The following is a 23,628-nucleotide window of genomic DNA, read 5'->3' on the forward strand; positions in this document are numbered from 1 at the left end:
ATTATTTTCTACAATGATCTAAAATCCAATGAATAAAAATCCCATAAGGAGAATTCCCGTTTAAACCCATGGAGAAGATACTTCTGGATTGGCCTACAAAAATATGTCATCACTTTTTCAGTCTATAGACATTTCTAAATATGTTTTTCTCTTTGATTTCAACCACACTCGCACAATACAAATTAAAATGGGACAGAGAGCCCCAAAATAAAGTTCTGCTATCGTGACGACTATCCTCCAACATTTAGATTCATCGCTTTGTTTTTAACTGTAACAAAGCAGAAGTGAGTGAATGTTAAAAGACATCACATGAAAATCTTAACACAAAGTTGAACTTTTTGTCATTTTTAGCATTAATTATTCAGAGAATTTGAAAAATATATATCTGGAGTGATCATGTATGGTATATATTTCTTTGAATAATTCTTGGTCAGCTCACAGGTGAGAGCAGCCAGACGGTGGGTCAGTTTAAAGGTTTTCATTGTTCCCTCAGCTTCTAGGAATGAAGAGTAGACAAACATGAAACACAAACACTTTGTTGTTTCTTAAATATATATATATAAAAAACCCTTCCATAAAGCACATACTAGATATTTGATATATTTACATTGTTTGTAAATCTCATCGTGGTTCAAACTTGAACGGTGCCACGGCCTTCTTTAAACATTAAAACACACGAAGTGTTCTTTTTGATTGACAATGATAACTCTATGTAATGTTTATTTTATACAAGAACTTTATGCTTAAAATAATTAAAATAAGATTTTTAATATTAGTCTGAAAAGAAACATTATTCTTGACTTTTACTTAACTTTAATAAAGCAATGATTATGATTCTTCTTCTTATATTTAATGTTTTAAGCCTTTCTCAAAATCACAAATTGACTCTGTTTGTTGTAAACTTACTGCAGCATTGTTTCATTTAAAAATATCAACTCTTATTTTCCAGACTTTAATTTTCTGGAAGTCATTATATGTCTGCGACAGCTCACCTCAAGTGAAATGGTTTATTTCATTTATTTAAGAATAAACTTAAACGCTTCTCTTCCTGTTTCTTCTTCGTCTTGGTTTGTTCGGATGATTCTCACGCTGCATGTGTCAGTTCAGCTACTACACAGTAAGCATGATTCATATACTGCACAGTATCAAAAGCAAACATGTTAAATCATTGAATGCAGTTATATTCCCCTTTAGATTGTTCTTTTCTGATACAAACACGACCACTATGAACGAATAGACACTATTATTGTCAATAAAAAATCTTGTAGCCCAGAGACACTAGACTGTGGCCACCAACAAACATATGTACAAACACAGCACTATTATAGGCTTTAAATGCACATTTCCATCTAATGGCAAGTGGTTTAGTTATAAAGTTTATATATATGGATATCGATTTCTTTACATGTGCTTGACAACAGAATGAAAGCATGTTATATACGCTTGTTTGAATGTCGGCATAAAAGCGTTTGCTCATTTACAGCTGAGCCAGCAGACGGGGGGAAGACGGGGCAGACTCGTCAGGCTGACAGGGAGCAGGGAGAAAGAACAAGGAGGCGTGAGCGCCGCGAGATCCAATTGCACTCAACATAGTACATGAAAAGAAGGACTGGTTTTGTCAGCAGTCTGACATAAAAACAAGGACAACAAAAAAAGCACTGAATCAAACTCCCCCCTAACACCTCTTTGTCCTCTCTTTAAGGTCAGCTGGAGACCGGGGGTAGTGCTGATTTTGCTTGTATGGCTTATGATTCAAAGTGAAGAGTGAACCTATTGCTTGCAGGTTTATAATCCTTCAGAGAGACAGACCATCTAAACCAGCTGGGATGCTTTTTGGGGACAGATTGGCCAGGTGAGAGCTTTCAGACTTCCCTTCTTTGCTAACCTTGTGTGGTGGCAAATTTAACCACAACTGGTCAAGTAGCACTTCTCTTCTTCAGGTGTAAATAGTTGATCTTTACCCCTGTGGAGGTTATTCTTTATAAGCCAACCCTAAATTAGGAGGGGGAGTGTGAGCTAGGATGGGGCGGGGTAATGTGGGCGGAGGGGTTGGACTGGGACGGCCGTACATGGATTGAAACTGCCTGTTGTGGTGGTTGGGGTGGTTGAAATGGATCGGGTTCTCTTGAAAATTTCGAAGGTTTTCCTGGAAACGGTTGCAGCTCACATTGTCGATGCGGCTACAGTCGTCGGAGAGGCGGTGGTTGTTGTGGAGGTCGGGAGGGGGACCACGATCTGGGACCTGGATGATGTGGGAGCCGCTCTGCCTCCTCAGTGTGGACTCACGACTGGATGAGGCGACCGACTGGGAATCGGAGCCTCCGTCGCTGCTGGGAGCTGCTCCCTCCACCGGGGTGACCCGGATGGTAGTGATGGCCTGAGGGTGAGGGTGGAAGGGCGGAGCATAGGTCTCAGTCTGGGTGAACGTCATGCTGGAGTTAGACGTGGGGTTGAAGTTTAATTGAGCGTTATTAAAGTTTGGATTATTGGGAGTGTTGGGGTTTAAATTGGGGTGCTGGAAGTTGTTGGGGTTATTTGGATGTAAGGGGTGTAGAGGGTGTACCACATGTGAATAGTTTGTGTAAAGGACTCCTCCACCATCTCCCATGTCACCTCCCCCTCCTGCCCCTCCGTCTCCTCCATATCCACTCTCCATTTCAGGCCCTGTTACACTCCTCCGCCCGTCCACTGACCCTCCATCCCTCAGTGAATCACAGCTGTCTGTGTTTCTGTTCAGGTCATTCAGGTTGAAAGCTGACTGATGAATTGAAGCTCGTTGTTCTGGTGGTTTCCAGCGCCAGGAACCACTCCCATCTCTGCTTGGAGGTCTCACCACTGGTTTGTTAGACCTGGACTCTGGGTGGGCATCAACCCGGACTATACTGCCACTTCTTTCCAAACCTCCTCCTCCTTCAAAAAAAAAAAAAAACAAGACGAATGAATATCTGAATAATTACTCTACACAACGACCGAGAAACATTCATCACATTTAATGCTTCCTACGTGTTTGTCTGACTGCTCACAGTGCTTTCACATCACAGGTAACACCTTCCTGTTCACACACTCACTGCGGAGGCTGTATGTAATGTGTCCATCAGTATAAACTAATCAGTTCATAAACGTTCACCCGTCGATGACGCAGCAGCGGGAGCAGTTTGCATCAAGAGCTGGGGACTGAACCCCCAACCTTCCTCTCGAGAAACGACTGACTCTACCTGCAGCTGTCTTGATACAAAGATTTTCATTGTTTCTGTAACAAAACTGTCTCTTCCAAAAGTCAGAACGGAGAGAGGTAAAACATTATATAACATCCCATTACATGGTAGAAGAAGAGATGATCTCGCCAGAGTTACATATTCCATCTGTGCGGGGGCGGTTGAAGTGAACACCGCCCATGCGCCAGTCTAAAATGCCATGGTGCACAGGAAGTCACTGATTTACATTGATTGGACTGTTTTCCGCCTCGACTGGGAGAGATGGTCTCTTCTCTCAGAGAGCCAATGTTACAATGTAAGCGTACTTTCTCTATCGTATCAATACTACCTCTCCACAGAGTTACATGTTCTGTATGCACGGGACTGCTGATGTATAAGAAGCCTGGTTTCTGCTCCATTGGAGGTCTCACCACTGGAGTTTATTTTTGGCCACTCTGTACTATTTAGTCAGAGACGTTTCCTTCTGTTTTCCCAGTTTTTAGATACATCTACACCTGAAAACAACAAAACTCTCAGGACCAACAATTCAACCTACAGAACAACTTCAGACTCTTTCTCTCAGCTCCAACCAGCCAGTCAGCCGTCTGTCAGCCCTGAAATTAATCTCCTTCAAAACGTGTCTGCTTCTGGCTTCCTGTACAACAACAAGCCTCAACACTCGCAATGCAAATCTGTGCAGTTTAAAAAAATCAAACCCACAGATGGCAAATCTGTTCAATGTGAACTTTAGGCTAATTCTATTTTACATTTCATCATGAATTAAACTATTGACCTCATGTATACTTTACTAAAGTAGCAGCTTAGGAGAACAAGTCATGGCTCTGTTAGCTGTACAGACCTCCTCCTCCGACTGCTCCAGTGGTGGAGGCTGGTGGAGAGGGGTCCTGGTCTGTCAGGGCTCGGTACCGAATGGATCCGGTGCAGCTGACAGTGCTGCCACCATCCTCTGATCGAGGAGAGTGAAGGAGGCCCTGCTGTTTGGATAAGGCTATAACCTGAAAAGGGAAGATGACATGGTGAAATGTGAAAAAGGTCGCTGCTGTAGGAGATCAACTTCTTTTTCTCCAACCTGCTCTTCTTAAAAATGTTGCTTCTTCAGCTAGCTTGTAGCTGTCCAAAGACACACAGCATGCATTTAAATGTTGAAATGTCACTGTGGCTTCAAAAATGGCTGATGACGATATACACAGTACATCTGGGAAATAGGCCCTTCTTGTTACGTCTGCAAAGTAATAACATGGAGAAGCATCCCTTCATCTGTTTCTGGTCAGTTTCATTAAAACACAGAGGCTTCACGCTGGCTAACAACAGGAACAGGCTGGTTTACTTTCAGTTAACGTGTCTTTAGTTAAATTACTACATTGTGATACAGATTGGTAAAAAGCTTTGTCAGGTCCGTCCTCGAGGAGAGAAGAAATCCCCTTTAAAATGCTTGTGAGTCAAACTGAGGTAGGATCAGTTGTTTATGATGCATTCAAAGAAGTTGTGTAATCTTCAGATTTAATGGCCTTTTGCAGCAGAATCATACAATGTCTGCACGTGGTATACACGGAAACACGACTACTCTCTGATCTATCTCAAGGTGTCTTTGGCATACAGGTATCAGCTGCTTCTTCAATCTGAAATGAATCATCAGTTAACAGCCCACTGTCGTCTGCCGCTGCAAACATAGACAAACAAACAGAGTGACGTGTTCTGTTACTGTATGTAACTCAGGTTCGATGAGTATGTGCAACGAACCAAAATGTTATAAAGAAATGTAACAAATGTAATAACTTGTCGATAATGTAACAAAATGCTGAGTCCAAAATGTCAAAACTTTTTGCCCAAAATGTTACAAAGTGTTACCCAAAGTTTTTACATTTTGGGTCAGTTGTACTCATAAATTATGGGGTGGGAAAGACATTTTTCTCCTAATAATGAAACAACTTGTTACATCTGGAGCATTTTGTTACAGTATTGACCAGTTTTTACAGTTTGGGTTTTGTTACTTTATAACACTTCAGGTCATTGCTTCATTTCAGGTCGTTGTTACATTTCGGGACTTTAACATGTTAAAGAGCATATTGCAGGTTAAAAAAAAATGTTAATTAATATTTTATATAGTCTGTTAATGGCTGTAAAATAAGTAGGTTATTTTTTTAATATGTTCTACAACACATAAGTGCTCTAATTTAGAGGAGAAAGTGGCTGTTTTAGCATAGCCGTTTAGAACGTGCTTTTTTTTCAACAACGCGTCATATGACGTAACATGAGGGAGTCCCGTTCTCTGACTCTGCTTTGATCGGCTTTATGCGTCCGTGTATGAATGAATGAATGAAGCCTTTATTGCCCCTGGGGGAACTTGTCTTGCACCGAGAGCATCAAACACTTTACAAACAAACATTTAGAAGGCAGCACAAAAGAATTAAAGCACAAAAAAACAGGCTAAAACATGATTAAAGAGGAGTAATGATACGTGGTAGTGAGTGAGAACAGACAGGATGCCTCCCTGCTATAGTTTGTAACTTGAGCGGCGCACATTCAGGTGCACAGTGTAAGTGGCTTGATTATTCATAGTGTGTTTTGGTGAATTATTCTCACAACCTCAGAAACGATCGAACAGACACGTTGAATATTTCGGTATCAGACACAAAAACGTTTCCTTATTAATGATTTAAATCTCTGGCTGTTTAACATAAAATATTATATACGCAGACAGAAAGCGTTTAATGATTTGATCTGCTGGAATCCTCTGTATATTCTCTAGTGTGAGCGTAATAGACACCGGACAGTCTGTTTTAATATATGTAGTCATACGATTTATTATAAATCCAACTCTGTTACAAGAGAGCGCGTGTGTGTGTGTGTGTGTGTGTGTGTGTGTGTGTGTGCGCAGTGGGGAAAGACGGAACGCGCAGTTTGGAAACGAAACGAAACACAACCTTTACTTCTGTCGGTCCTTTATCCCATTAAAACTTTAAACTTTTTGTAGTAGCCTAATATATGTGCACGCATTAAACTGTGGAGTGTGTGTGTGTGTGTGTGTGTGTGTGTGTGTGTGTTTGTGTGTGCGCAGTGGGAAAAGACGGAACGCGCGGTTTGGAAACAAACAGAAACACAAGCTTTACGTCGGTCCTCTATCCAATTAAAACTTTAAACTTTTTGTAGTAGCCTAATATATGTGCACGCATTAAACTGTGGAGTGTGTGCGCTGTTGTGCATGTTTGTGTGGATTACGTGCGCCGTGATCCTGCACCATACACTGTATTTTCTATAACAACGTGAGCACTGGGCTGCATGAGGAATAAACAATTAAGACATGGTGCTGCATTTGCACAGGCCGTGTAATCGGGTTCTATGTCTGTCTGTCTGTCTCTCTCTCTCGCTCTCTCTCTCGCGCGCGCACAGCGCGGCACCGTAATACGTTGTACAGATTTGCCGTTTTTACAAGCAGCTCCCATACAATGTAAAGGTGAATGATCGTCACTTGCACCTTCTACAAATAGTTTTTTAATTGATTGAATGTGATTACAAACTTTACATATGCTGATGTGAACACAGCACTCGCCCATATATGGCGAGCTGACACCTGTCACTCAGCAGGACGCCTGCTCCGGGTCTCTCCTCACACCACAGCTTCACTTCTCTCCTGAGGCCGTTATTCCTTTAATCCTGCCTGTTTCTGCTCTCTATCACATTTAACAGGTTCAGAATAATAAGCCAGTGGACCATTATATGTAAAGGAATACATGTCTTCTTCCTCTTTATTGACGGGAGTGACACTCGGATCCATGATTTTCTATGTTAAACAGATGGGGATCCAGCGGGACTCCCTTATGTTACGTCACAGCCGAATGCGGAAGTAAAAAGCAAAGACGTGCGAAAACGTACTAAAACGTCTCCAGGAGACCCTGTGGGTTATTAATTTCAGAATTTCTTTAAAAACAGTATTGTTAACGTATTTTCCTATGATTAGTTAAGTTTTGTCTTTAACCTGCAATATGCTCTTTAATTACGATTAATTAATTACAAGAAAATAACGCGTATTTTTTTTTTTAACTGCATTTAATCACAGTTTGCCTCATAAACAGCGCGGAACTGTTTGTTATTGCTATGCGCCAGCTTATTGCTAGCTTCGTGCTAGCTTATCGCTAGTTCCGCCACAAGAACAAATAAGAAGTGTTTGCAGCCTCAACTCGACCAAATGATTGTCTTCAGGACCAACATTAGTAAGTCAACATCTGATAAACTTACAAGTTCACTCACTAAATTGATCGCTCTGGACTGTAGATCACTATCAGTGGTAGAAGATAAGGGGTTAGAAAATGTGCTACAGGTAGCAACGTGTGATCCAACTTTCCAGCTGCTGTGCAGAAAAACTATTTTAAACAAGATCCAACAGCTTTATGAAACTGAGAAGCAAATAACACTGGTTCCATTGTTTTCATCCATCCACTGAAATCCATTTAGACGGAGAAGTGTTGCTGTTTAGGGCAAATATTGTGATGCACTTAAAATGTGATTAACTTCAATTAATTAATTAGAAAGCCCTGAGTTCATTAGTTAACATGTTTTAATCAAGTCCCAGCCCTCGTGAATATAAATAAAGGGCTTTCAAATCAAGATGGTATGATTCTGGTATATTGCTAAAGATTAAACACAGACCTATTTTATAGGCTAACATAGTTAAAGAAAAAGGACTTTTTTATTCAAGTCTGATGCATTATGCAGAGAACAGATGATGTGTGACAAGAAGTGTGATGTTCAACAATGATTCCTTCTTGCTAACAGGAAGCAGTCATGCATGCATCCATCAAAAAAACAAGGATGGTTAACCTGCATGAGCCGGGGCTGTCCTCCTGCACTGAGCGGTCTACACGGGAGGGTGGTTCTCTCAGCCACTCTCAGCCACTTCTCCCTGACTGACCCGCCCCCATCCATAATGCTGTCCTCTGATTCGCTCTCCTGATCCCTGCAGTTGGGGTTTTCTTCCTCAGGAATATGAACCAGCTGTGAGGATCCAGGCCGGGATTGGATTGACACTCTTGTCCCTCCAGCCATACTCGTGCTACCGTTATGAGCCAGGTGATTATGATTGGCGGTGCTTGCAGCTAGTTTCATGTACTGAGCAGGGATGTGGGCTCCAGCACGCATCTCTGTTTCCTGACCAGTGACCATAGGCAAATGTGTCCCGGCTCGGAGCTCTGCCTCCAGGCCCATGGCAGATGGTTCAGAGGAGCAGCGCAGCTCCATGTTCCTCTGAGGGGATGACGAGGACGCTGGTCTTATACCATCCATCACCTGGAGAGATAGCTTCCTGTTGTCATTTTTATTCTTCCACTGGCTGAGCAGCTGTTTGGATCGCGTTGAATCCATCGAGGCGTGGATTGAGGCATGGCGTCGAGGAATGCGACCCTCCTCCAGTGAGGATCCTCCGTGGGAACTGTAATGGGACCAAAAGAAATGATGTGATGAAGAAGAAAGTTGGTGATTGTGATGATTGCTTCTACATTTTATGAGGTGAGTCCGAGCACACATTTTGTTACTAAGCTAGGTAACCAGTTTGGATAATGATAAATGATTCAAGACCTCAGAGGTTTTACCTAACAAAAGACTCATTTACAAGTTAAACTCCTGCACTAAAAACACCACGGATATCAAAGTCATGGGTATGGATTGTGGCTCAATGAGAGAGTCACCTTCTCTACCAGAAGGTTATGGGTTTGATGCTGAGCTCGTACAGATGTGTCCTTCGTGGAGATGACCGAGAACGGTCAAGTCATCGCCGATCCTTGACTGCTAACCTCTCAGTCAAAGACAAGCATCACTCCAGCTATATGAAGGTGCTCAATTTATAAGTTTTACATAGATTCCTTTCTTTTCTCCAAATAAAAGCTGCTCTGTAAATAAACTTTACTTACTTACTTACTAAAACTATTTACCGTGGCAGAGTGCTGCTGCTGAAGGTCATCATGTTATCATGGTTGCCAAGCGGACTGGAGGGAATTAACACCTCGATTTCAGCGCTGGCTCTCTTCATGTTGGACATGGAGGGTTCTCGGTACGAGGCGCTGCGTGTCAGAATGGGTCCAGGGCGGTTAGGGGACAGGGTGTGTGAAGAGGTCCTGGTGATGATGGGCTCTGGTTGACTGGGAACCAACGTTATGTGACCTGAGTGGAGAGTAGGAAGAAGAAATGAGATAAATAAAAAATGTGTTCATTCAGAAGTAACTTTTGCAGCTTTGCTAACGTACTCATGATGCATTAAGCCGAGTGTTTGTGTCATGGTGTTCTTGTAATATTAACAGACAGAGTAACGTCTGTTACCTGCATTTTGAGATAACACTTGTTATGAATTGACGCTACACAAATAAAGATTGGTTGATGTCATGGTGGTGCAGGTGTTGCTGTTGACTGTTTTAACTTTGCGTGAGTTTTGTGGTCCTCTGTGTCTTTTACTTATTTTACTAGTTTACTACATCTTTTATTGATTTTATTGTTTTATTTATGGAATCACCTTGGAAAGTTTTGTTTAATTGTTTTTATTATTATATGTACAGCACTTTGGAGACATTTCTTTGTTGTTTAAATGTGCTATATAAATAAAGTTAGATTAGATTGACGTCTTAGAATAAGTCCCAACTTGCCCGCCGGCTCCACAGACTGTAAATACTGCGGTCGACACAGACCTTTAGTATTTAACCTCCTGATGGAGTCATTCACACCACGTGGAGGCCGTCCGTTGTCTTTAATATTCAGTCAGTAATGGCAGCCTGAACATACTCATGTGTGCTCAGGTTTGAGCACATGTAGTTGTCTTAGTGATCCTGTGTTTGACTTCATAATATCGTAGTCCAGCTTTTGGGTGCCACCCACAGTCCTAAATCCACTATTTGTATTTGTTTCAAAAGGCTGTTGGTAGTTCTCTTTGCATTTTAGTTTTGTCCTATTCAAATATTTTAGAAATTGTTTTAGAAAAGTTTTGACTATTCAGATGAATCCGTCATCTTTCACAGAGAAAAGAAAAAAAGGTGCTTCACAGACCGTTTATACTTACCGAGACAACATCAAAACAGGAGCATAAATCATCATCAACACTAAACTATAGGACTGAACACCATAATACACAACATAATACATCAAATTATTACTGCTCTCCCTGATCATCATCAGCCCTAACACATATCCTTCTGTTAAACCAGCTGACTCTAAGATCTGATCCTCTCAGCATGAAGGCACCCAGAACAATTTGCAAACCTGTGGTTAAGTTGTGTTTTTATGTGAACTCATAGATAGATAGATAGATAGATAGATAGATAGATAGATACTTTATTGATCCCGAGGGAAATTCAGAGAAAAGGGTTTTACCTTGGTGGCTGTTGCTGATAGCTGACTGGCTGACATTAACCAAGGAGGAGAGGGGGGGCTCTCTCAGGCTGGGGGGGGGTGGAGCTCGACTTCTGGATCGATCCTTACTTGGCTGGAAATTTCCCACTGCATACACACCCTGCAATGACCCACACAAACACACACACACACTACGTGAGACAAAGAGCAACATGCAGTAAAGACACAGAAAAAAGTTTCTTCTGATCCTACGGGTGGAAATATTTCAGCTCCTCTGAATAAAACAGACATTAGTAGCAGCATGTGGATGACATGAGAACATTTGTTTTCTCACACACGTCTTCTTCTGATGTTGCTCTTCTTACCTTGTCTGAACATTTAAATAACTTTAAAAAAGAAAAAAGAAATTTAGATAGATAGATAGATAGATAGATAGATAGATAGATAGATAGATAGATAGATAGATAGATAGATAGATAGATAGATAGATAGATAGATAGATAGATAGATAGATAGACAGACAGACAGACAGATAGATAGATAGATAGATAGATAGATAGATAGATAGATAGATAGATAGATACTTTATTGATCCCGAGGGAAATTCATTTTCAATTCTATTTGTCTGGATATGCAAGAAAACAAAAGATTCTGTGTTTTGGATTCTCAATCCATAATAAAAACTAATGAGGAAATGTTTGAATGTGTTGTTTGCACATGTGCGTCCCTAGCTGCAAAACTAATCTGCATACGGAGGAAGAATTACACTTATCATATAGTTACTCTTCTTTGCATAAAAAAATACAACGTTAGGGACTCCTCTGCCCAGTAAGTGTGTTTAATTATCAGTTTGATGAAAACATTTTATAGAGCATTGTTAAACTGTCCCTACTCCTCCACATAGTGTTTGTAAAACATGTCAAATCAAATAAAAAGAGAAAATCAAAAAACAGTGAAAGTCAAAGAAAACTTCACACTGTACCGCTCGTGGGCCTTCACAGCTTTGCATAGTCGCTACTTCACTTTGACTTCACACATCGTTAACAACATTATAAATCATAAGAAAACACATTTGTGGTTCATTACTTTAAAAATGAAATTAAAATGCATGTCTTCCTTATCAACACACCCTCTCTGGAAGAGGGTAGCTGTGGGCGTGTCATCCACCTGTTGGAGGGGTTACGTCCTTTTAAAGTGTATTTTGAATAATATGTGTGGCTTTGAAAAACCACGAGTCCCAGTGACTAGTGAGCATGTTAGACTCTGCATATAGTCATTTAATAATAATAATAACACTTCTTATTTATGGGCGCTCGAGTAAGAACAACACAATCAGCAACATAAAAACCCAAAGAGCAGCAGTAAGGAGGGCGTGGTCAGACTGAATCAAGGTGAGGAGAGAGTTTCAGAGACTCTTCTAGAACTCTCTCAGGATAAAGATGTTTCATAATGTTAGCTCTGAATGAGGCTTCATCAGATCGATGCTTCAGAGCACAACCTCACACGTCTCAGGCCTGTGATTCTTCCTGCAGGAGTGGCAAAGAAACAAAAGTGTAGGCAGCTGAAGAGTAGCTGCTGTGTTGGTGGGATGTGTTAGTGATTTGTTTGAACAAGACCGACGGCTCACAGCTCAAAGAAAATGTTTGAGCTGTGAGCCGTCCAAAATGTCTTTTTTTCTTTGGTTCAGAAATTTCTGAGAAATTATATTTTAACTTTTGTTTTTGACAAAATATGTGAATCCACAGGTTTGAAAAAAATTTATTTATTTCTGCTTGAGTAGGGTTGTGTAGCTACAGCATGAAACAGATATGTTTCAAAAATTATTTTAATATACTATACGTTTATAAAAAGGTCTTAATCAAAGAAGATCAGCTTCAACGAACGAGCCGTAACTGTGAAGCTATGTGTGTGTGTGTGTGTGTTCGGTGTGCGTGCGTGTGTGTGTGTGTGTGTTCGTTGTGTGTGTGTGTGTGTTCGGTGTGTGTGTGTGTGTGTTCGGTGTGTGTGTGTGTGTTCGGTGTGTGTGTGTGTGTTCGGTGTGTGTTCGGTGTGTGTGTGTGTGTGTGTGTGTGTGTGTGTTCGGTGTGTGTGTGTGTGTGTGTGTGTGTGTGTGTGTGTGTGTGTGTGTTCGGTGTGTGTGTGTGTGTGTGTGTTCGGTGTGTGTGTGTGTGTGTGTGTGTGTGTGTGTGTGTTCGGTGTGTGTGTGTGTGTGTGTGTGTGTGTGTGTGTTCGGTGTGTGTGTGTGTGTGTGTGTGTGTGTGTGTGTGTGTGTGTTCGGTGTGTGTGTGTGTGTGTGTGTGTGTGTGTGTGTGTGTGTTCGGTGTGTGTGTGTGTGTGTGTGTGTGTGTGGGTTTCTGCTCACTCGTGTATCTGTGTCAGTGCTCCTCCTGTCTTCATAAGTCTATTCTTGTGTGTGGGCTGGAGGATGACTGTGTGTAGGAGTTATCGCTGCTCTCTTCAGTTCCTCCACAGCGGTCAAGCGTCTCCGTTCAGAACATAAAGCTGAACTCAAAATTACAAAGAACCAAATCCACTGCAATGGAAGTTTAGAGCGTATAACATATTTGTGTTTCTACAACAGGACCTGTAGTAATGTTAATAAATAAACGGTTCATCCTGCTGATCGGAGGTTTTTATGACTCATGGTGCTGTATTGACTTTGTTACCAGGTAAATGGCGATTGCAGCTCCAAGCAGCCATCCACAGTAGACGTCCACGGGATGGTTTCTGAACTGGATGATCCTGGTCAACCCGGCCAGAATGGCCAGCATGATGAAAGAGAACACCAGGACGGGCTTCAGGAGCTTAGCTGAGTCTGTGAGCAACGTGTTGAAGTACATCTGAAACAACAACATGAGCCATCTTTTCATCCAAACACTGAAAGTCCCACATCTGTGGAACGACCTCCAGATTAGCAAACACAATTCAACTGACACAATATGCTTAGCTATGATTATAAACCAGTATTAAAGTATTGAGAAGAGAGACCAAGAAACTCACTGAGATGTAGACAGCAGCAAAGGCAGCCAGAGTTGCATGTTGGGAAGGGAAAGACTTCCTGCAAAGAAAGTAGTGGAGAGTCTGAGCGTTCTTCCTGCTAATTATCATCGTAAGACAGCGAAGGGCATCGCTGAATATTCATCCAGGGAGGTGACTTCTGACGTCTGGAGCCAGGTCACCAGCTGCTCGTAGAGCTGAGGAACTCGTTGAGTTTCGATGAGGATTTTGGCTTCGCACGGTGATGAAAGACGTCGTGCTTGTTTGGCCCACAGGTTTCATCATGTGTCGTAAATGTTTAAAGATCTTTGTTGATATATTTTTGCCACAGGAGTTAATCACCACTACCTCAAAAAAAACTTTATTTAGTATAATTAATATTATCATCATTCACATTTTGTTTTACTGATTTACTTTCATGTTTTGCTTGCTTGTGTTCAGACTGTAAAAGTATTAGGAGTGTTAACGTTTGATGAAATGAGTAATTGAGATGTATGAGATTTTGGACAAATTGAGCAGCTCTGTGGACGACTCAGAGCTGAAAGTTACGTCCATCTTGAATCCTTATGCGTGTGTTGTAACTGAGTGTGACCTTTAACTCCTTAGAAGAAACAGGCGAGGTTTAGAAAGTCAGACTAGTAATAATAATAATAATAATAGATTGGACTTATGTCATCTCAAAGAGGCTTTGACAAGGGGGGGGGGAGACTTAGTGGTTGTAGGTGATTTTAAAGGAGGTGAGTGTCGGGGAGTCTCAAATGTTTTCAGGGTGGGAGCAGAAACGGAGAGGGTCCTGTCCCCCCCCCCCTCCCGAGGACTGGTAGTTTGCAGGGTCCTGATTTAAGAACAGCCTGATATTTAAGACAGCAGAGCAGAGTGGAAGCAAGGCCTTTAAAAACACTGTGGGAAACCTGATTTTTACTGACTCTCCAAACTCCCCTTTGGAGACTCATTCACCTTCCAACAGATGAGCAGGCAGCTAAAACCAAGCAGGACTTCAGATTGATTTAGAATCAAGACTGCCTTGAAGAGTTGAATTGTATTGATGGTCAGGGGATTCAGTTTTACTACTGACACATACACTTCGATGTATTTTGTCTTATCCATGTATTGTCGATGGCTTGACAGGAGAAGTGAGACGTGTGTCACAGCCTCACACGTGTAAGCTCAAGAGTAGAAGTCAGACGTCGCTGAGGCATGAACACTTGAGACTTGTTGTATTCAGCCCCAGCTGAACGAAGCAGCCAGGATAAGTAAACTTTGAGAGTAGTTGTTATGACTTCCTTCTTCAAACGTGACATTCTCTTATTTCACCAGATTTTGTTTTCTGTGTTCGTACTTGTCGAGGGAGGAAATGTGTAACCTCAATAGAAGAGACATAGGCATGCCTGTGTATGAGTGTGTGTGTGTGTGTGTGTGTGTGTGTGAGTGTGTAGCTGTGTGGGCTAAAACCGAACATTAAAAATGACTCCATAAACACCTACACAGATCTGACACTGAGTAGTTCACTCACTTCCTCTCCCACTCTTGCTGAGTAAATCAAATTCCTACCTCCCAGCATTGATGAGCCCGGCGTCCTGTCCAGAGCAGATATCCTCCAGAATAAAAGCTTCATCACATGTGGACATGTTAATGTGAGTCAAGTTCGGTTTACACACATCCAACCAGTAAGGGGTGTGCTGACCAGTTGACAGCTGGAGAATATCGGTTATCAGTGCAGTCACACACAGGCCGAAGATATGGACACCTGTGAAAGTACAATACAGAAGGAAAGCATGGTTCAGTAGAGCACGGCTCTTTGTGCAAAATGTTTTATTTATCTAACTAGAGTCTGCAACATTACCATTCAACCCTTCTTTAAACATCTGTCGTGTTACAGCTGCTGTCTGATGTTAATAATTGTAGTTTCTGCAGTTCACTCTGCTAACTCAAACCACGCGTGAAAAGAGCTGCGAGTATTAAAGACGAGAGAAGAGTGTCCTCCCACCTATGAAGCGTACAGCCCTGCGGATGTAGGAGTTGAAATTACAGCCCGCAGCGTTGATGTTGGCCTCAGTCTGTGCAGCTGACGACCTCCTGGATAGATAGCAGTACAGAATGGCCTCTCCTATCAGAATCTACACACAGAGCGAGACAGAATGTGACTCTGTGTTAGTCAAACCTCCTGGAGCAGGGCTGAGAAAAGCTCTCGCTCGATGATACATTCTGTCTAATGCACACACACACACACACTCTCAGCCAACACAGTGTTGGATTCACAATAGATCTTGTACATAACTATGAGTGCCACTCAAAGTAGAGCCGACAGATATAAATAGACTGTCATTGTCCATTATGCATCCTTTAGAGAATGTAGCCGATGATTGCAGCTGATAAAATAAGCAAACAGAAGTTAAAGGGGAGACATCCTTTAAAAAATCCACTTTGACAGATTTTATTTGAGTAACCTGAGAGTCTACAGACCCACAACATGTGAAATAACCTCATCCTGTCCTTTGTAGAAGTCTTACCACACAGAGAAAAATGCTCTGTTTCAAATGTGCTCTCCTTGTGATGTCACAGTGGGATTCAGGAGAAAACAACATCCCCTCCCCTCCCCTGGTATCTCCACCCATAAGCCCTGTTTCCACCAAGCGGTCCGGTTCGGTACGGCGTGCATTTTGCGGCGTTTCCATAGACTAATCCCGGGAAAGATTCCTAAATAACCGATTCGGACCATCCCACTTTTTAGGACCCTTCTGTAGGGGTGCCAAGAAAAGAATGGCAAGAATGGTGAGTGATGTGACCCCCCCCCCCCCCAACCTATCCTATCCTATTCTTCTTTCTGCATCTTGTCCCATTTTTCAAGCCCAGCACAGTTTAGCAGATGGCTGTTCCGTCATGAGCCCGGGTCTGCTGAAGATTTCTGCCTGTTAAAAGGAAGTTTTTTCTTGCCACGCTATGACGGATTAAGCTGGGCTCTTGTAATATAGCCAACAGTAAGGTCCTTTACCTGCTTTTTGTAAACGTAACAATGAGCATGGTCTTGTTACCTGCTCTTTTGTTAATGTTAACAGACAAACAGTAAGGTCCTTTACCTGCTTTTTGTAAAGTGTCTCGAGATAATGCCTGTTATGAATTGACGCTATATAAATAAAGATTGATTGATTGATTGACAATGTAACCAGTGAAATGCAGTTGGACGCGCTCTAAATAACTTTACAGCACACTTTCAGAGTAGGGCCCATGTAGAGAAAATGTGCTGTCAGAAGAGTCCGTTCACTCTGATCCACTGGTACTTGACTTCCAGCCGACACCTCTGACAGCGGCCTGCAGGTTAGAATATTAAGAGTCCCAGTGTGTATGAAGTCATACTGATGCATCTGCAAAAAAAATCAGACTTGTTTAAATGTTGTACTTTTCATTTCAAACACTGGTCATCTGAACTCTGCAGAGTGTTGATTGGTTCAATTTAATCTAAAAGAAGACGTAAGATTGATGAACAGACCTCAAGAGCAGGCAGGCTGCAGCGAGGAAAACTTTTGATCACATCTCAGTGAATGTGCTGAAATAGTTCAAGCTCTCTGAGACTCATCGTAGAAAATGAAAGATTTTCAAATCAAAGGTAAACACAAATATGTGAGTTAAACGTAAGGTCGTTTACTTACAGTAACAGTGGGAGCGGCAAAGGCCAAGCTGAAGAGCAGAGGCAAGGGGCAGACTTCCTGTCTGGGCAGGATGTAGGGCAGAGACAGGCTGCGGTCATTACAACTGTACCCAGAATGCACTGGCTGGAAAATGTCCGTCAACTCCAGGAAATAAAGACTGACAACAGAGGAGGCCAGGATAGGGAGCTTTAATGAGAAGGAAAAAAGACAACACAGAAGAATGAATACTTCAAGAAACGTGAATGCTTTATGAAGAGGCAGGCTCCTATTTGTGTTATTATGCATCATTTCTAATATGTCTCTTGTCAAAAATTAATAAAAAACACTCATCTAATGGTACACTAAAGGCCAGTTATTGGAACGAGACTTTAAAACAATGACTTTACAGTAATTGTTGAGCTTCAGATCTTTCAGATTCTGTTCAAGCAGGCCCTTCCTCTCTCAGAGGAAGAGTGTCAGAAAAATGCTCATATTCAACATCAACCAGTTCATTCAATACGTTTATTGGTTTTATGTGTCAAATGTTTAAAAATAATGCATGTTTGGGTGTGGAGCACAGCTACAGTCAGTTATTACTTTATTCATTGCAGACGTCTACTGAGGGTTGAAATCCCCCACAGGATCTCTCTCTCTTTCTTTCGTTTTTCGTTTTTTTTGCAGAAGTATAAACACATCCTCAACACAAGCCTAAAAAGTTCAAATTTGGATGTTGGTCACATGATCTTACAAGCATGCGTGCCATTGGACAGTTGCACTTTTTTTTCTTTAAAGCTGGCTGCTGGATGATCGAGCTGGCATGTCTTGTGTGGATCAGGCTTCAGCTCAGTTCATGTTGGGCATCTGGATTAGAGGCCAGCGCTGTATTACAATGCTGTGTGGGTGCATGTCCGAGTGTGTGGGTGTGTGTGTGTGTGTGTGTGTGTGTGTGTGTGTGTGTGTATCTGCTGCTGTTTGTCCTACACTGTTACACAATATGAAATCAAAGACTGGGACACCAATCTTGCGACATCAACTGGCACAGGAACAAGTCCGAACACCAGGAAGTGAGTTAGCATTTTAGCTCCATGGGTTCCTAACTCTAAAAGTCAAAGTGGATTTTGAATGTGTTTGTGTTTAGACGCCTGAAATAAGGTCTGTAGTTAACACAAGCTGAAGAGATGTTGATGTTTTGCTAGACGAGATAAACTACGTTAGCTAAGACCCCACTTGTGAATTTTAAAGTTTTTACACATGCGACGGTTGCCAACAAGTAGCTAACTGAGACTAAAGTGGTTGTCATGGAGACATTAAACGTCATCACGCCGGGAACTCTCTCCCTAATCCTCCTTACAGCCTCTAGTCATGTTTTTCAGAGCTCTTGTAAATATCAGTTTAATAAACAACTTATTAAGCTAATGTTTGGCTAGCTTGTTGAAACCGCTGATTAGATCGATGAAGCATAACGGTCGTAACATCAAAATCAACCGACCGCGGTGGAGTTAGCTTGTAGCATAACGTTAGCTTTTTACTTCTCTGGGCTGCATTAACTCTTCAAACTTCATATAAATGATGTTCATCTGTAAAGATTATCCTTTACCATGTACCATGATTAAGCTTGTGGAATGTACAGTGCACAGGAGGACCAGACTTTATGACTCTTAGGCTTGCTTCTCCTGTTCGATAATATCTTTTGTCTGCAATGTGTTCTTCTCCTTGGATTTGTCAAATGTTGTGACTTCCTGGACGTCAGGTTTGTCAGACATGACTGCAGAGACTCAGAGTTTGATTCAGAGAAGTTACAGGTTGCACGTCTTGCTGAGACAGGGGCAGAGTGTTTGACACAGATTATTTTCTGCAATCATCCAAAATCCAAAAATCCCACAGGAGAATTCTCTAACCCATGGAGAAGATACTTCGGGTTTGGCCTATAAAGATACGTCATCACTTTTCCAGTCTATTGCAGAGTCAATATTAAATTATAAAGACAAAATTATGGCAGAGAGCTGTACAAGCCTAAGTCTATTAACAATTCAACAAAATTTACACATTTTAAATAGTGAGATTGATAAATTGTATTTAAATTGACAAAATATCAATAATTTCAAACCAAAAGTCATATTTCAAACCCACAGCTGCTGCCTTTTCCAAGAAAGAAGGTTTTTTAAATCCCCTTTGGTGCATCATAGAGATGCACAAGTCCCATAAGCCTCTGCGACAGACTGACAGCAGAAGACAGAGATGACACCCAGATTCTGCGATTTGGATTCAGTCCAAACTTGCCGAGTGTTGGCTGTGAACTCCGTCCCACTGCACAATGACTGACACACAAACGTGTCTAGAACATAAAAAAATACAGAAAAAGGGCAGACACAAACAGCCATACGGTTTTTGAGGCGGGGATCATGATGCCTTTCGTGTTTGAAATAAGTTAGTTGGTATAGGTTTAAAAACTATAGGTGTTTCCTCTTTTCAAATGTCATGGAATCTAAAGATTGCATTTCTTCAAACACTCCCTGACATTAAAATCCTCCTCACACATCGAGGGAAAAATAGGAGAACCAACAAAATGAAATCTGAAGGTTCAAGAAGTCGTCTCTGTCATCGAGCTGAAAAATCACTTTGACGGTATTTGAACCATCGAAGAGTCAGCAGATAGATCCCAAACTGCAAAGAGACTACTGCTAATGTTATTCAAATATCTGTTTTAAACTTACAGACGCTAAATGAAAGGAAATGAGTCAATGTGAAGTTTGAAGTATTCTGAATCACTAGGATAATAACCGATAGAAACAACCAATTACTCTAAACTCTTAAAGAACAGATCTGTTTGATTGCAGAGCAGCCAGAGCCTTCAATGCAAGTTTGGGTAGAAAAGAAAATGTTCACGTATGACTGATAGAGCAGATGATGAAATGGAACAAGGGGACGAACTGAATCAGAGTTATAAAGGATATTAGTACAAATATCCTCCTTAACTTCAGTTTACTCAAAAAAGGTTCACAAGGTCGGTCTGTGACTGAGCTGCAATGTTAAAGGGATCCCCATAAACTGACATCTGCTTCAAGCTTAACCTCCTCACATAAACGGGCTCATTCTCAGAGTCCCGAGTCCTGGTCCTGGTCTGTCATCAAAACCTAATTTCCACTGACCTGATAACTGTCCCAACTTTGATTGAATTTCTGTTTAAAAGTTTTGAATGTCTTTACTTCAGGAATTGGACGTCATTTTTTTTTTTTCATCCAGACAGAAATATTTGTCTCTTAACCTAACCAGTGATTGCATAGTGTGGTATGAACATTGATTTTTTTCAATTCAGAAATGAAACTAAAAACATGCTGAGTCCCCCCTGATCCTTCGTCAGAGAGGGTTTCATACAGTATGATCTGACTCAGTGTTTGTCTGAAGCAACTCAGGAGTAAAAGGACAATTAACACCTGAATGAATGAAACCTCTAGAGACTGGGAAAGTGCTGACGTATCTTTATAGGCCAACCCGGAAATATCTTCTCCATGGGTTCAAACGAGAATTCTCTTATGGGATTATTTCTTGGATTTTGGATGATTGCAGAAAATAATCTGATGTGTAGCTGTTTAGTTCAGCTGGATAATCTTTACAGATGAACATCATTTATATGAAGTTTGAAGAGTTAATGCAGCCCAGAGAAGTAAAAAGCTAACGTTATGCTACAAGCTAACTACACCGCGGTCGGTTGATTTTGACGTCGATCGATCGATTTAATCAGCGGTTTCAACAAGCTAGCTAAACGTTAGCTTAATAAGTTGTTTATGAACCTAATATTTACAAGAGCTCTGAAAAACATGACTAGAGGCTGTAAGGAGGATTAGGGAGAGAGTTCTCGATGTGATGACGTTTAATGACGTCTCCATGACAACCACTGTCGTCTCATTTAGCTACTTGTTAGCAACCGCTGTTTTAAGTACGTGGGGGTCACAAATGGGGGTCTTAGCTAACGTAGTTTATCTCGTCTAACAAAACATCAACATCTCTTCAGCTTGTGTTAACCACAGATCTTATTTCAGGCTTCTAAACACAAACACATTCAAAATCCACTTTGACTTTTAGAGTTTAGAACCCATGGAGCTAAAATGCTAACTCACTTCCTGGTTTACAACTCGTTCCTGTGTCAGTGTATTGCCTGTAGGGGAATTTGTCTTGCACAGAGAGCATTAAACACTTTACAAACATTTACAAGACAGCAGAAAAGAATAAAACACCCTAAAGCATAATAGACTGAATGAAGGATTTCAGCAGCAAATTAAATAAAATGCAGAGTGCCAAGTACATATGTATAATCAGTATGATGTATAATCAGAGCTTGTTAAGCAGCTGGATGCTGCGGGGTACAAACAATGTACCGCCTCTGTTAGTCCTCATCCTGGGCAGTCTGTACCTGCACCCTAAAGTCAGGCACTTGACTCTCTTCTTAATCAGTGTCATGATCAACAGAACGAAAGACGACAGTGTCATAGTACTATTCATTATCCTAAAAAGAAGGACAAAACAACAGGGATGTTCATTCTTTATTACATCATGATGGCGTGCATATCTAAAGAAGAATACACGGTGATGATCATTTCAAAGACGTATCAGAAAAAAGCCTCAGTGGTTTCTGTGCACACACGCCGTAAAGCACACTACAGTAGGGATGTTTTTCTCCTCTTAATGTCTCTAGCCCTGAACACAAGGATATAAAAATACACCCCATTCAGAGGGCCATGTTGCCTAGCAGCCAGTTAGTGGGTAGGATGGTGTGACAGTGTGCGAGATAGAAAATGTAAGAGACATAGCTGCACAGCCAGAGAGAGGAAGAACAAAATGTAGATAATAGCTGGTTTTTCAAACTCTTTTTGATATGATGATGATGATGATGATGATGATGATGTTTAACAATGCATCTCTCTAAATGTTACATTCAATAATAACTGAAAATGAGCAAACTGGATTAACTTGATTTCTAAAATTGCACCAGTGCCATCTTTCATTTACTCAATCAGTGTGTATACAGTGTGTTATCGTTGTCGCACAGAAAGCTCATGGTTGAAAGAGAAAAAGAGATGTGAACAAAGTGGATGAAGACAGACAAAATGGCGAGGGGCAAGAGATGAGGCAGGCCAGAGAAAACGTCTCAAACTAAGCACGTTCTTTTGAAATGTAAGCTGCACAGAGAACAGGCTGCACAGTGAGTGTCTTATTAAAGTGAAGGAGTGCACCATAACAATAAGACCTCAGGGCCTCAGCATCTTCCCAGGAATGCATCTAGTGAATACAGCACAGCTGACTTTAGTCATGACTAAAGGAAAGTGTATGATTGCTTAATGAAGTGAAAGCTTCTAAAAAGCTGTCCACAAACCTCTGGATAGGTTTGAAGCCAACCCGGGGGGAGTTCAGATCCTCTCCCACTTCAAACATATTATTTAAATCCAATGTCGATGAAATATGAACAACACATGAAAGAGACACGATGATAGACTTCTGTGTACCTAGTCAGATAATGATAATAAAATAATAAATAATAACAATAAAAACCATTTGAGACATGATCTGTTTCACACATGAATGTCATATGATGTTTGTGTTTGTGATTGACATTAGCCTGCTTCAGCTAGTTCTTATTTAACTGGTACAATAAGCTACACAATGGAAGTGACATTGTGACGTTATACGTCGGTTAAATGTGTGTAGGTTATTATGAAGTGTTACCGTTTAACTTTTAATTTGATAAACATTTGTTTTTGATATCTTCTAATTTAGCTCTAATACATTTATCATGTCTACGTCACAAAAGCCATCACTACTATCTGAAGACAATAGATGATCACAGGCCTGTAGTCATTCAATCAACCAACCAATCAATCAATCAACCAATCAATCAATCAATCATTCAATCAACTCACCAACCAATCAACCAACCAACCAATCAATCAATCAATCAATCAATCAGTCAATTAATCAATCAACCAACCAATTAATCAATAATTCAATCAACCAACTAATAAATCAAGCAATCAACCAACCAATCAATCAATCAATCAACCAACCAGCTAATCAATAATTCAATCAATCAACCAATAAATCAAGCAATCAACCAACCAATCAATCAAACAACCAGCTAATCAATAATTCAATCAATCAACCAATAAACCAATTACTTGATAAATCAACCAACTAACCAATCAATCAATCAGTCGATCAATTGATAAATCAATCAACCTACCCCTCAATTAACCAGCCAATCAATACACCAGTCAATCAATTAATAAATCAACCAATCAATCAGTCTGTATTTGTAAAGCACCAAGTCATAACAAATGTTAACTGAAGACCCTTCACAGAAGAGAAACGACCTCACTCTTTGTTTGTTACTATGACAACATCAGTCCATCATGAGCACAACAGCTTGCCTTTAAGAGGCAGAAAACCAGACTCATGATGAACTGTGT

The 23,628-nt window shown here is 41.0% G+C and overlaps 1 protein-coding gene across 1 annotated transcript in view; it reads right to left on the reverse strand.

Moving 5' to 3' along the window:
- Positions 1-292: 292 nt before the first annotated feature.
- LOC306826855 (phospholipid phosphatase-related protein type 4-like) overlaps positions 293-23,628 on the reverse strand; it is a 28,985-nt gene continuing 5,649 nt past the window's right edge. Inside the window, exons 2-11 of the mRNA XM_079348390.1 lie at positions 17,189-17,374; positions 15,529-15,658; positions 15,093-15,288; positions 13,545-13,602; positions 13,211-13,384; positions 10,566-10,704; positions 9,140-9,368; positions 8,034-8,640; positions 4,054-4,210; positions 293-2,910 (exon numbers count right to left, since the gene is read on the reverse strand). Coding sequence (XP_079204516.1) covers positions 1,973-2,910; positions 4,054-4,210; positions 8,034-8,640; positions 9,140-9,368; positions 10,566-10,704; positions 13,211-13,384; positions 13,545-13,602; positions 15,093-15,288; positions 15,529-15,658; positions 17,189-17,374 — 2,814 coding nt within the window. The 3' untranslated portion in view covers positions 293-1,972. The remainder of the gene's footprint in view (positions 2,911-4,053; positions 4,211-8,033; positions 8,641-9,139; positions 9,369-10,565; positions 10,705-13,210; positions 13,385-13,544; positions 13,603-15,092; positions 15,289-15,528; positions 15,659-17,188; positions 17,375-23,628) is intronic.

The sequence above is a fragment of the Symphodus melops genome (genome assembly GCF_947650265.1).
Source record: "Symphodus melops genome assembly, chromosome: 7".
Classification (NCBI taxonomy): Eukaryota; Metazoa; Chordata; class Actinopteri; order Labriformes; family Labridae; genus Symphodus; species Symphodus melops.